The sequence below is a fragment of the Cyprinodon variegatus genome, unplaced genomic scaffold, assembly GCF_000732505.1.
Source record: "Cyprinodon variegatus isolate N-32 unplaced genomic scaffold, C_variegatus-1.0 Scaffold596, whole genome shotgun sequence".
In the NCBI taxonomy this organism is placed as follows: Eukaryota; Metazoa; Chordata; class Actinopteri; order Cyprinodontiformes; family Cyprinodontidae; genus Cyprinodon; species Cyprinodon variegatus.
This window is the reverse complement of record NW_015151049.1, coordinates 423326-438362: the sequence shown is the minus strand read 5'-3', so window position 1 is coordinate 438362 and position 15037 is coordinate 423326. Positions and strand designations below refer to the sequence as shown.

General features: G+C 41.4%; 2 protein-coding genes across 3 annotated transcripts in view; both read right to left on the bottom strand.

Annotated features, from left to right (window-relative positions):
- The window catches only part of LOC107096065 (transmembrane protein 182-like), a 6149-nt gene extending 3507 nt beyond the window's left edge, over positions 1-2642 (bottom strand). The window contains exons 1-3 of one of the 2 annotated variants that reach the window (XM_015392553.1): positions 2341-2642; positions 1025-1100; positions 811-909 (exon numbers count right to left, since the gene is read on the bottom strand). In XM_015392553.1, coding sequence (XP_015248039.1) covers positions 811-909; positions 1025-1100; positions 2341-2508 — 343 coding nt within the window. In that variant the 5' untranslated portion in view covers positions 2509-2642. The remainder of the gene's footprint in view (positions 1-810; positions 910-1024; positions 1101-2340) is intronic. The other variant, XM_015392552.1, reaches the window with a different exon arrangement.
- A 132-nt stretch (positions 2643-2774) lies between these two features.
- On the bottom strand, positions 2775-14332 carry LOC107096064 (sodium/hydrogen exchanger 2-like). The gene is made up of 13 exons (XM_015392551.1): positions 14095-14332; positions 10761-10983; positions 10381-10621; positions 10041-10291; positions 9744-9961; positions 9477-9673; positions 9235-9324; positions 6503-6573; positions 6254-6388; positions 5513-5609; positions 5318-5446; positions 3315-3378; positions 2775-3080 (listed from the first exon to the last, which is right to left on the bottom strand). The coding sequence occupies exons 1-13, from the start codon at positions 14330-14332 to the stop codon at positions 2914-2916; spliced, it is 2121 nt and encodes a 706-aa protein (XP_015248037.1). The 3' UTR covers positions 2775-2913.
- Positions 14333-15037: the final 705 nt, after the last annotated feature.

Sequence of the window (15037 nt, the reverse complement as noted above, 5' to 3'; positions counted from 1 at the left end):
CTAGTAGCGGACTCCTGTCACTAGTAGTAGGCTCCTGTCACTAGTAGCGGGCTCCTGTCACTAGTAGTCCTGTCACTAGTAGCGGGCTCCTGTCACTAGCAGCGGCTTCCTGTCACTAGTAGCGGACTCCTGTCACTAGTAGTAGGCTCCTGTCACTAGTAGCGGGCTCTTGTCACTAGTAGTCCTGTCACTAGTAGCGGGCTCCTTTACTGCTTAAATTTGAGTTGGCAGAATGATTTTTGGAGTGGGAGCAGGATTCAGAGCAATCGGCACAAGGGTGGAGCTTGAATAAAAGGTTCAGCTTGTGCTGAGGAGGTTTTAAGGAGGCACAGCGATGGCGCACAGGTGAAGAGTATGACACGGCCATAGTCCTAAAGGTGAAGGGTTTGAGTCCCAGCTTGTTGACCTCTGCCACATGTCTTCCTCCTATCTTAACCCCATATTCAGTCTGTTCACTATCAGATAAAGGCTGCTAGTGGCAGAAAAGGATCTAACAGCTCTGTCCTAAGATTCATTTTAAATAGTGAGCACATCTTATCTGTGTCTAAACTTTTTGTCTGTTTAAGTAACTTTTAACAAATTTTTCTGTGGTAGAGGAGGAAATCAGAATTTCACATTTTTCTTAATATATCTGTCGCTGTTAATAAAATTTGTTAGCGGTTGTAAAACCTGCAAACGAACAAATCAAGCAAAGTTGAAAAAAGAACGCCCTCAACAGTTCAGCTTCTCGATTTTACGGCATCATTCATCAGAGAGAAAATGTGTAAACTTGCATTCATGGCTGACCGTAGGACCACTGAAAGCATTTACCTGCTGTAGCGTCATAGATGTGGTTAGGAACGTCCCCAATGGCCACTGGCAGCGGGAAGAGGTAACCATGGATGCACACCTTATACTCAGGCTGGTTTGCTGCAGTTTAAACAGGCAACATAAGGAGTTATAAATCTCATCCTGTCATCATGATGACAAAAATAACATCAGAAAATGTAGAATATCCTTAATAAATTCCTATTTTTCAACCTACAGAACAACGAGGCTTTGGACGAAGGTTCCACTTCAAACATACATCGCCAGAAAAATCCCTCATGGTGCAAAATGAGCTGAGAAGCAGAAACAGACGCTGCTTAATTTATCTGGATGTGAAATAGAGGAAGAGACATCAGAAACTTTAATGTTTTAAATGTTTTTCTTGTGTCAGAAAGCAGCTCTGTGTCATTCTTTGCTTCAGTGGCGGAGCGCCATCAAACGTGGCCTGCTGGTCTGAGAGGTTTCCTGGAGGGAACTCATGAACACGCATGAATGAAACTCTCCTCTTGCTTGTCAGGAATATGATTGATGGCGCTGTGTAACATAACAGCTTTAATCATCTTCTTTTATTGAAAATGAAAGACTTTGTGGCAGTGATGAGTTCACAGGGGGATTCGCTTTCATAAATAGATCCATCTCTCCTTTTTCCACATATGCCATATGAAATAAAAGCGGGATAGATGAAAGGACTACTTTAATGATTCTCAACAAGCAGATCCGTTGATTTGAGGCTGTGGGATCCCTCCCAGGCTGTGCATTGGCTGACCATAGTATGAGTCATGTTTGATTTTATAATTGCATTCCAAAGAAACAGAATTAATAGTTATTTGGTTGCTCCAACTAAAACAAATCATTAAACAGCCTGTCACTTAAATGCAACGACATTAAACCCACCATTCATAAGAATGAGCATCTTCCTTTCTAAAATTACCATGAAGGTCTGTTTGCACTGAAATTCTAACCACAAACTTTGATGATGAGGAGTTTTTTCTGCAGATTCCTCTTTGCAAAAGCAGGTCTAGCTCAGTCTGACAGGATGTGAAGAGCTGTTTCCATGCTTTTTAAGGATTTTGGACTTTGACTAGGCCATCCCTCCTTATTCCACTAAGGTTTTCCTGGCGTTCCTGTCGCTTAGGGAGCGACGTAATGCTGCCTCCACCACATGGTTTGTGGTGGGGTTCCAGCCTCTGGTTGGGCTGTGAAGTCTTATTTTCCTGCATTTCTGAGAGAAACATTTATATTTGTAACCTTACATTTATGTACTGCTTTATGTTTTTCTATTACATTTCTTATAAAATATTGAGTTAATTATTTTTCCTCAGCATCTGCTCTGCGGCTCCTATATCAGCTCTACATATTTAGGCCTGCATAGCTTTAGTGTGTATTTAAGTATCCTAGAGACATATCTTGCATGCCACTGTTTACAAAACCCCTGAACCAGTTCCATAGTCGTCTTTTAGTGGCTGTCACATCAACTTAAATTATGGTACATCTGTTTTGTCTGAAGGAGGTCGAGGTTTAGCAGCGCCCTACCTCGGTCCGGTTAGCGTCTTTGTCCTGCGTTGGGATTCCTGGCTGCAGAAATTGTCCACAGTTTTCAATGGCTACCAGCCAATAGTCTGTACCAAAGGCCACAAGGAAACACAGAGTTCCTACTACCCCTAAAATCCCCCCCGCTAAAGCTGCAGCTCCTATTCTCATATTCTTAAACCTTCTTTGTCAGTCCTCTCGTCTGGATGTCTGAAGTCTTCAGGTTCACACTGATGTCCTCCTAAACTCTCTGCTCTCCCCTGGTCCTCTGCTCTCCGGCTGTCCCAGCCACTCCCTGGCATGCTGGGAACTGGAAGCTTAAATGGGGGAACAGAAAGTTATTTTGGGACCTGGTAAAGTTTGTCATCATCAGATTACCACTGAGTGTGTTGGTCATTCATAAAACAGGTTGATTTCCTGAAACTTTGCACTTCAAACATGCAGGTTTAAAACAGCTTTATTATTTGAAGTCACCACACAAGAAGGTAGAAGCATTTCATTCATTCAAGCCTCATGTGAATGGTTTCCATAACAACGGGACTAGGACTTTAACTTTTCTTCTCTTTCTCGCTGCCTTTAGACCAGTTTCTCCTCCTCCAGTATAAAGCTGAGTTGTTTCTTTGTGGCTCTCTCTGTCGGGGGGGCGTCCTGTGGACAAACCGCAGCAGCTTCTGGATCTACTGGCTGAGCTGCTTGGACTGATGGGGCAGGAAGCTTGGACCATCTTGGGCCTGCTGAGCACACTGCAGCAAGGGCAGAAAATACAGCAGAACTGGGTTCACACTGGGTCACATGATGAGGTCACACATTGATGGAGGCAGCCATCTTTGTTCTACGGCAGCTCGGAGCTGACAAACTAGTGACTGTAGAGATCAGTCTTTTAAATCTCTTTGGGCTCCTCTAACCTTTCAGATGGGAATATGAGAAGCTCAGCATCTTAAAGCTTAAGCTGTAGTTATACCATCAGTGTCAGATACCTGTGTGAGACCTGCTGAGTCGCGCTCTCCCTTTATAAGACTTGGCAAACTCTCCATCCTCCTGCTGACATTGAAAATACAGAAAAAGTAAACAAAATGATAATTCTCCTAAAACTTCTTTTTGATTAAACTGTGTCTTAAAAGGTTCTAGGTTCTAAGGATTTACTGGGCCTATCCTGAAAGAAAGACTCTTTGTTGATCTGCAGCCTCTTCCTGGATGGTTGTCATCCATTTCATGATATTAACCAAAGTTGCTGAGATATAATCGCACCACTTCTGGCCAGTGGTGTCAAAAGTTCACACATTTGTTACTTAAGTAGAAGTATAGATCCTGAAGTTTAAAAACACTCTGGTAAAAGTTGAAGTATAAACTTGACCTCTTTACTCACGTAAAAGTGAAAACATATGTGCTCCAAAAACTACTCAAAGTATAAAGTAACCTTTAAAAAAAAAAGCCAGATGCCGCTATATGAATTGAAAGCTCAATTTTCGACTATTTCTATAAATCCTGTGAGATAGGGCCAAGGATGAGGGAGGTCTGGTTGGTCTCCGTCTCCCGATACGCTCTCGCCTGTGTCCGACCTTTCAGACATTTCAACATCTTTTTCTGAATCCCACATTGTAGCATGGCATAGACCAGGGGTCTTCAACGTTTTCCAGGCCAAGGACCCCCAAACTGATTGCAAGATGGAGCGGGGACCCCCAATTATATTTATTGTATGAAATTGTGTTATATTAAACTGGTCCTACAGTCACTCTATTACAGATGGAGTCATGTAACGAAAGTTATTTCTCCCTGGGATTATTAAAGTATTTCTGATTCTGATTCCTGGTTGATGGGTCAGGTGTTGTGAATGAAACGGTGCCCAGGTTTGAAAGAGATCCTGTGTGTCGCTGAATGTGAGCACTGATGACTGAAAGACATCTTCTGCTTTCATTTATCTGTTTACTACAGTGTATTGAATTCATGTTAATGTGTATTTAAAGAAATTTTAATTACTGCAAAAAACTGCAGGAGGGAATATAAAAAAAAGTAATCAACCAAAACTTTCGCGACCCCCATGCAGTACCTCCGCGGACCCCCTATGAGTGTTTGCTTCATTTTCTAGGAATCTGGTCACATTTATTAGTCCTCTAAAACCCTGACCCCCCAGGGTGCAGACCAGGAAGTAGAGTCATAGTTTAACAGACCTCTCTGCAGCTTCTCTACTGTTACCCACTCTTTACTCCATCCAGACAGTGTCTTGCCCACGACCAAAATCTAATAAATTAGCAAATATTCCCAAAGGAGTAAATCATGATAATCTAATTAAAATCAAAATAACTCAAATTGGGGAAAAAGTTAAAACGATTAAATGTGGTCTGTTTAACATAAGATCGCTTTCCTCTAAAAGTCTGCTAGTTAATGACTTGATTTGTGATAATCACATTGACTTGTGTTGCCTTACAGAAACCTGGCTGCAGCAAGAGGATTATGTGAGCATAAATGAGGCAACTCCTTCAAGCTATTTAAATTTTCACATATGCAGAAGTTCTGGGTGAGGAGACGGAGTAGCAACAATCTTCCAGTCTGACTTACTGATTACTCCCAAAACAGTTTAAACTTACAACTCAAACCTTTGACTTTTAAGCCTCTCCAAGGGGCTAACCTTTAGTTTTTTTTTTTTTATTATTTTCTTTGATAGCATCTCTTTAGCAGCTATTTTCATGGTTTAAACTAAATAAAAGAACATTGAACCTTTAACTCAAAAGCCAACTCCAAAAGTTGGTTTCTAATCAGAACTATGCAGACCTTCATTATGACTTGTTTTCAGGACAGGGAGGGGCTGCTGCTATATTATTTTATGAAGGAACAGCACAATGAAGTTAAAACAAATATGTTCTTTAAAAGCTTCAGTCCCTTTAAGGTGAGTTTCCATTAATGGATTATTTTAAACATGTTTAAAGGCATTTAAAGACATGAAAAAAGCCTCACTGATTTCTAACTGTGTTCTCCTGAGTACCTGTGGGCAGAGTGTGATGGTATTATCAACGCGTCTTTCCGGAAGACTCCGATGTCTGTGCAGAGGCTTCCTCATTTTGTCTGCTGTGACTTCCTGGTGAAGGGTGTGTCTGCTGTAGGCAGCAGTCTGCTGCATGAAGACGTCACATTTATTCAGAATGCAAAAAGCAAACTCAGAGGAAGGTGTGTCTTCTACCTTGTTGTTGAAGTTGTGAAGGTTTCTGGAGAGGATGCGTCTGATGCTGTCGATTTCCTCAGGCAGGAGGGGGCGGCTGCTGGGACGAGGGTCTACTCTGAGAGGTTCATACAAAAGGGCTTCAGTTATGACATAACTCTCAGAGGCAAACTGTAAACCTCAATACATTTCCAGAACTCATCAAATGTTGACGAAACCAGTTCCCATCAAAAGTTCTAAGCTGATAAACTTTTTTTTTTAAGCTGTACATCTAAGTTTAGATTTTAGTTAAATGAAAATAGTTATGCTTACCAACTCCAACCATTTCGCTCACAGATTCAAGTGTAAATTCCACTATATATGAAGCAAGGTAGTGGTAGCATCATGCTGATGACCTGTTTCGCTGCCAATAGCCAACACATATTGGTGTTTGGACGAATCAATTCTTTTGGTTCTAGATGCTTTTCACTGGGATTTATTGATTTTTCTTATTTTAGACGCCCATTTTTTCATTGTTGTTTCTGTAGAGCAGTTTGCGGTTTATATCTCTTCAAAACCTTCTGAATATTTTTTACTTCATGTGTTTTAGAGAAAATTAGAAATAAGTTATCATTTCTTCTTCTATATTTTAAATTCACTGAAGTAATAAGTGGTTTTAAAAACGACAAACGACCAAAATCATGACCTCCCTGCCAGAATCCAGAGTCCAGCTTCACATGTTTGGGTGAGTTTTCTGAGCTGCTTTTATAAATGCCTCCTTACACTGGAGGGGCCTCATCGCCCCCCCGCTGCTCCCGCCTCTCCACCTCCTGGTAGACTCTGAGGATGCTGGAATGGGCCCTGTGATGCTCCCCAATTAGGAAACGTCGAAGATACTTCTTGTTAAACTGTTCAAACCTCAAACACACACAGGAAAAAGTTACTATGATGCTCTAGATTATCTGCTGCCACCTAGTGGCGGTTTGTGTCATAGGATTAGGGAAAGACTGAAACATCATCAGACAGACTAACCTGTCTTTCCAGTAGTGCTGCCCCCAGTAGCCAACCACATCTTCTATTCCTGACAGCAGGTGGTCCAACAGCTGAAAGGTGCAGAATAACAATTTCAATAATTATGTCATTTTTCATTCACTCATATTTAGTCAATAAAATCTGCTGAACACTTTCACCTTTCCTCCTCCTTTTAGTTTATTAATACACAGGAATTAATCAATCCAACTACACTTATACAATTTTAGGTACATATCTTCAAGTTTAATCCTAGTTTATGGTGTGATGCACTGAAACTTATTTTCTAATCTCATCTGGAAACAATAATATGTCCATTAAAGTCCAGTTTGCTACTTTGCAGGAATCTTTCTACTTCAAGCATTTTTTGAGAAAGCTGGCAGGAATTAGTCCCTTTGAACAGGAGAACGGTCTAATTTAAAAGGCTATCAGATGTTTAAACTTTAAATTTAGAGGACTAAATAGACACAACACAATCAACGGATCTAGGAGTATTTTCTACGTTAAATCAAGAGTGGCAGCAGCTTCTCCAGTGGCTGTGGGTTAAAAGCTAAGCATGACAATAAGTCAATCAAATCATTAAAATCATTTAGTTTGTGAAGATTGTTGATCCTCTAGGAGAAAGATTAAGATTAAAGACAGAAGGCAGGCCTGGTCTATTCAACAAAACATGGCAGTAATATCTCACTCCTACAAAGGCGTCACACCTGAACAGAACATCATCACATCTTCTCTAATTATGTCAAGAAAAGTAAGTTAAATGAAGTCAATGGCAACAATACTTAGTGAAATTGTTGCCATACTTTGGGGGAGAAGTTTTAAATTTTTTAGTTTAAAGCCAAGTCGTAAACATTGGAGATAAACTCTGGTAACAAGTTTTAGTGGCGAGATCCTAAAAATAAAAGGAAGAATCTGTCTTCTGTTAAAGGCAAAGAAAGAAGAGCATCAATCATAGAACCAGCCAACCGCTCCAATGTCCGAGGCGGAGCGATCTGCAGGTAAAGCTGGGCATGAACTGTACGAATACTTCACCTTTTCGGGACAATTTTTTAGTCATGCAAGAATTTTTTGATCCCGCTGACGTTCAGCCTGATGGTGCGGCGTGTAGCTGTACAGGGGGTAACAAGGGGCAATCAGCCTCTAACGACCACCCCCCCATCAGGAATAGGAAGGTCGGGAGAAAATCTAACATGTTTGAAATTCAGTCGGCCATCATAAGGTGGTCGTGAGCAAAAAAGGATTCTTCTTCTTCCTCTTACTTGTTCGTACATTTTACCTTGTTTTGATGTGTTTTACATCAATAATTGTTTATAAGTGTTGAATTGTGTAAATAAAGTGTTGTTAAAAAGTCAAAAAAGTCCTCTTCCTCTTAGATATAAACCCAGCAGCATGGCGGGGGGGCAATGAGTGAAATGGAGTTCTGTCTGTAAAAATGACAGACCATAGTAGCCACGTTTGCTCAGACATGTCTTTTTTCCAAATACATTGTCGCCTTTTCTTTTTAGGGCTTTCAGCACAAAATTTACACACAAAACTATTTGTTTGGTTTCAGGATAGACGCATCAGAGCAGCTCCATCTCACTGCCGAGCTGAGTCCGACGTGGTTTTTGGTCGCACAGTGTGGTCAGGTAGATCGCATCAGAGCATCGGGCCGAACATATATCCTGAGCTGTGAACTGTCAGGGTTTGGTTGTGGTTTAGAGGACCCAGATGCAGAGGCAGAGAAGGTGAGGAGATTTCTAGGAGTTTAATGGGGAAAAAACTGTAAACAAAGGCAGGAATGCAAAAATCCAACTAATAATGAAAAGCAAACCAGAACTATGGAGACATCTGGGTAAACCAAACACGAGGAGCCGGGGAGAGACGAGGTAGGTGGACAACAGCATGGGAGGACAGAAAAGAAAACAAGGAGCAAAGTAAAGCACAACAGAACCAAGACCATGACATGAACTCACACTGTACGACTAAACCATGCGATTAGTCGTTCAGTGTGAACCGGGCTTTAAATGAGTGAAAAGCTAATTTGATCAGATCCCGAGTTCTTCCTTGGTTTTCCCTTCCTCTTTGTACATAGAGTTTAGTTTAGTTTAGTTGAGTTTTACTAGTCTTAGTTAAGAGTGTTAAACTGAATTTATTCCATGTATGTGCAGAAATAACTGTTTGACCATGATTAGAGCTCGAATCACTCTTTCATCTATTGTTCTAACACACAGTTAGTAGGACTGTGTGTCATAAACAATAATATAACAGCCAAAATAATATCTGATTAAATAAGATATTTACCCCCCCCCCCCCTACAGGGGAGGGCAATAAACATTTTAAAGTATCAGAAATATAAATTCCCAGCTGGCTGGAAATAGAATAGAATATAAATCCACAACATTAATCTGGCATCCAACCTGGATGGGCATTGAACATAAAATCACAACACAGATGCTAAACTTTTAAAAGTAAGTAACTAATAAAAAACTGATAGAAATTAAAATCTGTTTAATTTGTCCTAATATTTTTAAAACTGTTTTTTTCCACATCTAGCTTCACATCTATAAGCTGATAAAAGTCAAGCAGCTGCTGTGGGTCAACATGTGACATCACTGTAGATTACTAGAGCCTCTACTAGAGGAAAATAGGATCTGTTATATCAAGGTTATATCCAAGGCAGAAGTAATACTAATAAATAAGTATTTCACTAATTTAACCAAGCGATGAAGGAAGTGGAAGCAGGGAAGGTTCACCCTGCTGTGGATCTCCTCACTGACTGTAGGGAGCGCTCTTTTCTTTCTCTTCACATCCAGGAGCTCCACCAGAGGCTTGATGGTCATCCCCTGAAAACCAAGCTGTGTTAGTCAGATCTAAACATCACAGATCTAACATCACTGATCTAAACATCACTGATCTAACATCACAGATCTAAAATCACTGATCTAAACATCACAGATCTAAAATCAGTGAATATGATCACTGATCTCTATCCCACCTGCACAAAGACTGTAAACAGAATCACCACGATGGTGGTTGTGATGAAGAGTCTTTTCTTTGGGAAATCATCGATGAGAAAGACCAGGGAGAAGCAGATTGCTCCTCTCAGCCCCCCATAGGCGATGATGAACTGGTCTCGGAAGGTCACGGCGTTCCTCCGCAGCTTGTTCACCACAGCGGTGAGAAATAGGACACCTACACATCAGGAGGATGTTTTCAGAAGGAGAACTTGTTTAAACACTCAAGTCGTTTCTGACATAAATACCTGTGGCCCGCATGACGAGGCAGAGCAGCAGGGTAGAGCACACGAAGGGCCAGCTCCACATGTGTATGTCTTGTATGGTGGACACCCCGAGGAAGATAAAGATCAAGGTCTCACTCACACTACTCCACATCTTCAGGAAATACTGGATGCTGGTGTTGCTGCGCTCTGACACGTTTGCTTCCACGTACTGTTTCATGGTCACAGCACAGGTCACAATGCTGCGGGGTTTGGGGGAGGAACTGTTCAGACTTTTCACAGACTTTCTGAAGGGTCAAAGTGACAGATGCCAGCACTCACGCCATGATTCCTGAGAAGTGAAGCATCTCTGAGGTCAGGTAGGACAGATAGGAGTAGAGGAAGACGAAGAGGGGAGCAATGACCTGGGCTCTGAAGGTGAACCGTGAGGTGAGAGCTGCCAACAAACCAAAGAACAGTCCCACAAAGAGGCCTCCCAGACCGACCACCACCACTCTGCATCCTCCCACCAACACATCCAACCCCGTCACTGACGGCAGCCTCAGAAAAGACTCAAACAGCTTATAGAGGACCTAAGAGATGGAGACATAAACCTTATTGTGTTCTTCAAACAACTATAAGAACAATATCTGGACAGACTGAGAGAAGCTTGTGCGCTGACCACGGTGACGGCATCATTGAGCAGCGACTCTCCAAACACTAAGATGTGCAGCTGTTCATTCACATGCATCTCTTGGAAGACAGAGAGCACAGCCACCGGATCCACTGCAGCTATCAAAGAGCCAAACAGCAGGCAATGGAGCAGAGAGATGTCCCCCAGAGAACTGGGAGCCAGCAGGCAAACCCCATAGAGACACAGGCCAATGCCCAGCACGTTCCATAAGGTGCCCAGCACTGCATACCTGCAGGAGGAAAAGCACAGGGACCTGCTTCTGTCCTGACTGTGGCTTTAGATAGTTAGGAAACACAATTTGAGTTACATCTAAATCTGAAAACACAAGGATGTGTTTTAAAAGAGCACTTTACAGCCCAGATACGTACCACAGGATGGTACCAAGGTTTTCAAAGAAGAGCCTCCCTGGAAGGAAGTAGCCAGCATCTAAAACGATGGGAGGCAGCAGGAAGAGGAAGAACGCGTCGGCACTCAGAGTGGGGGGCGCAGAGTGTCGGACTCCATAGATTACCCCTCCCACAAGGAGTCCCACCATGATGAGGACACAACTTTCAGGGACAACAGCTGGGACCCGACCTGACCAGTGGAAACCTGAGAAGGACCAGTGGAAACCTGAGAAGTTAGAGATCACAGATGGGGAAATCTGCAGATCAAAGCTTTTATATTCTTTAGATTATTCCTAAAATACAAATAAAATTATTTAACAAGAAGAACTAAAGACAGGGGCTTTTTTTGCCACCAAGATATTGGAAAACCTATTTACCAAAGTAACTATAACTTTTTTTTTGTATTATTAAATGACACAACACCAATCACGTGTTCTTCGAGCTGTATAAATAAAACTACGGATTCAGTTATTTCATTTACAAAGAGCACATTCTGCTATTTCAATTTCACTTATTTAGCAGTTTTAGCCACTTTATATTGTGATCACAGCCACAGTAACTGATCTATTTACTGACTTCATTCACCTGCCGTTCCCTCCCAGTGCTCTAATTATCCTTCATCTCATCCACCTGTTCGGTCTGCTTTATATACGGTTCATCATTATTCATCATTATTCGTTGTATTCGTGTTAGTCGTTCATGTTTGTTTATTTTTGAGTTTAGTTAATTTGGTTGAATTCAGTCCCAATTATTTCTATAGCACCAATTAATTACACATCTTAGCTCAAGGCACTTTCCAGTTCACCAGATCATCCAGTCAGATTGATTCAAAGTTTTCTATCCAAGGAAAACCAGCTGATTGCATCGACTCATTGACTCTTCAGCAATCCCTCACACTAAGCATGCTTGTAGCGACAGTGGAGAGGAAAAACTCCCTTTGAACAGGAAGAAACCTCCAGCAGAACCAGGCTCAGTGTGAGCGGCCATCTGCTGAGGCCCACTGGGGTTCAAGGAGACAGAAGCAGACATAGAAAAAGAAGCATAGATACAAAAGGCAACTGTCAACCAGCTCCACAGGCGGCCCCGTCCAGGAAACACACAGCCAGGCAGACGAGCTCCGAGCCAGCTCCCATGTCAGAGGATGAAGAGAGCACATCCAGTTAGTCACAGTCAGAGAAACAGGACTACACTGGAAAACAGGCCAAGCTCCAACATCTAGAAACAAAGGTGTTGATGGCAGCAGCACAGCTGATATTTCTCTCCAGGATGGAGTCACAGCCAAACAGGAACAGACCAGATGAAGCTACTATGAGAAAAAGCAGAGAGAGCAGAACGTTAGAGATTGAACTAACAGATTCTGCAGAGTGGGAGAATAGAGATAGAATGAAGCAGAATGATGAAAAAGGGGTCCCTATGTCCTCCAGCAGTCTAAGCCTATAGCAGCAGAACTATAGAGATGCAGCTTTTCTATGGATTTTTTAAATGATTTTTGTTATATCGTAAGAGGATTTATTTTGGTTTATTCTGTTGCGCGGCACTACTTTTCCTGACAGAAGGACGTGTGATCAGACACACAGTATCCGTGAAAAAGAAGCAACTTGACATCAGTCTGAATCATGCCTAGTAGCACTAAATGTTCAGTAGGAGACGTGGAGCCGGGTGGCAATAAACAATTCACCAAAAGTGGTTGCATGCAAAAAGCAAGTTTTGCCCAAGTCTGCCAGTGGATTCTGACAGTGTGGAGAAGTGTCTAATATTGGAGCAACAGTGATGTAGGGTTAGGGTTAGTGTTGCTAGTCTGATGTAGGGGACTTAGACTTTTATTGTCATTTTGTATACACAGAGTATGCAAAACAAATTTTGGATTTGTACAGCTCTCAAAACATTTCTGTTTCTTAAAGTGCAGCAGTGGTCGAATGTAGCGTGTATTCGTGGTCTTAGATTCAGGGTTGATGCCTGATTTGTCGTGTTCTGAACGTCATATTTTGGTGGTTTTAGTGGGAAGGAAGAAGACTATGGCGATGTCAATGAATGACTGACTTCGCTTCTTGTTAAAACCTATGCTGCACCTTAGCCGAAACGGTAGGCCCAATTTTTTTTTTTGTTCTGCTGAGCTGTATGTTATTTTTATACAGTACATTTGTTACTCATTTTAACAGCACACTACATGTTTTCGTAGTTGTAATCACCGGTAGTTGTACATATACGTAAAAAGTTCTGTAAATATGTAGCTGTAACTTGTTTTTCAAACTGTTAATAAAAGGGATGTGTTCCCAAACAGCCATCATCTTACTGACAATCCTCTTTGTGCATATTCTCTTACAAATGGCAATTAAACATTAAAACACCTGCAGCTTTTAGTCAGGTGCAGCTCATTTAGGAACAAACCAGATTTTCTCCTTATTTTAGCTTGTGCGGCTAATATTCAGGAGTGTCTTGTATTCCAGTAAATATGGTATACAGAATAAAATCATTATTGAGATCGTAAGTCTAATTAGTTTTGCTGAGACAGCAGAACCATTTAGAAATTTCAAAAAGTAGATATAGTGACATTTTTTCATATGATTTAAAAGCATAAAATAATATAATTAACTTATAAATAATTATAATGACTGACTCAGAAGCAATTGCAATAAATAAAGCTCTCTTCTTTGCAATAAATACCAGACTGAAATCTTTTTAAGGTTATGAGCTGACTGTCAACAAGCTGTTCATTCTTTTTAATGCTGTTGGTGCTGAGAGTGGGCGGAGCAGAGCGTCAGACTCCATAGACCCCACCCCTCCAACAGGAAAACTGGCCATTAAAGATTATAAAGTGATAGACTTTTCATCTTGCTTTTCAATAAAGGAAATCATTCTTTTAAAAGTGCATTTCCTCTCAGTGTCTGATACAAATTTTTATGTTTGGGGATCTGAAACATTTCAGCATGATAGAAAAGACCAAAGGTTTTGCTTTGTGCCTATATTAGAGGCGTAAACATCTTGCTTTTTCTGACATTTACACCCCTGGCCTGATTTTGATCCACTTTAAGTCTCTAAGGGTTATAAATCAATCATCCTGATGATCTGCTTTGGTTGATTTGTTAACAGTTAATATATCAATGACAAAATGTTCTGATTAAATTTTCAATTATATTTTTCAGCATTGCATTTTTTGAATGTTCTCTCCATCACATTCAGCCATCTTACTGGACTCTAACACTTCATGGTGTTGAAAATTCATAACCTGAAATGAAAGGCAGTCATTTTGCCCTGTAAATAATTCTACCTGCAGCATAATGTTGAACAGTATAAGTTCAGTTGCTCTTAGGCTTACCCAGTTTGGCCAGTGAGGCCAGCATTATCCACAGAACAATCTCAAAGGGAGCTTGCACGTGGTGGTAGTCCAAGCTGAACACCCTTAGAGCATTGGGCAGATCCACAGATGGGCTGACGGGGCTGGTGTTAAAGAGAGGACCGTGGTGAGCCTCAGGGTGCCCATCGGGTATGGTCAGGGCCAAGCAAGCCCAGAGAGGCCCAGAGATCAGCAGATAGAGAGGCCACAGGACAGCCATCCTGTATCCATGCAGAGGGCTGATTGTAGGACAGAGGTCAGAGAGAAAGAGGGAGGGCCAGCAGCTCATGTACATTCACGAAACAATTGAACCCATGCAGCCTCTAATGTGCACAGGAATCCCTGAGCTGGCAGTGACATCCATCCAACAACACACAGCACGTCTATACGCTCACTGTCCTCTGGAGGGGAATCTACTGTCCTACTTTTATTCTCCAAAACATTTTGTCCTGTCTCGGCCAAAGCCGAGCAGGTAAACAGGATGATCTGCCAATAAGTATTTTTACCCATAAAATAAGATAATTAGATATAATGCCATTAAAATAGGAGACTGCAGTTTTTGTTTTATTTCTTATTTTAAATTTAACTTGTCGTATTCTATTCACAAAGTGTCTCAACTAAGAAATGTTCCTAATTAGATTTTTTTCCAGCAAGTTTAAACCTTTAGGAACAGCTTTAGTGTTTATTTAAAGGTCGGTCAATGAAATTAGCAATTCCAGGTTTGGAGCTGAGAAAAATTGTGGATATGATCTTGGCGCTGATGGCTGGCTTAATTGCTCATTCCATTCACCTGTCTACTGTGCCAGGTTACTCATTACCATCCATCCGATCCACCTGTTTCCAGACGCTATTTATGTGGTCTGTTTTCCTGCCATGCGTGCCAGATTACTCGAGCTGTGTGTCACAGTAACTCTAGCGATTCTGT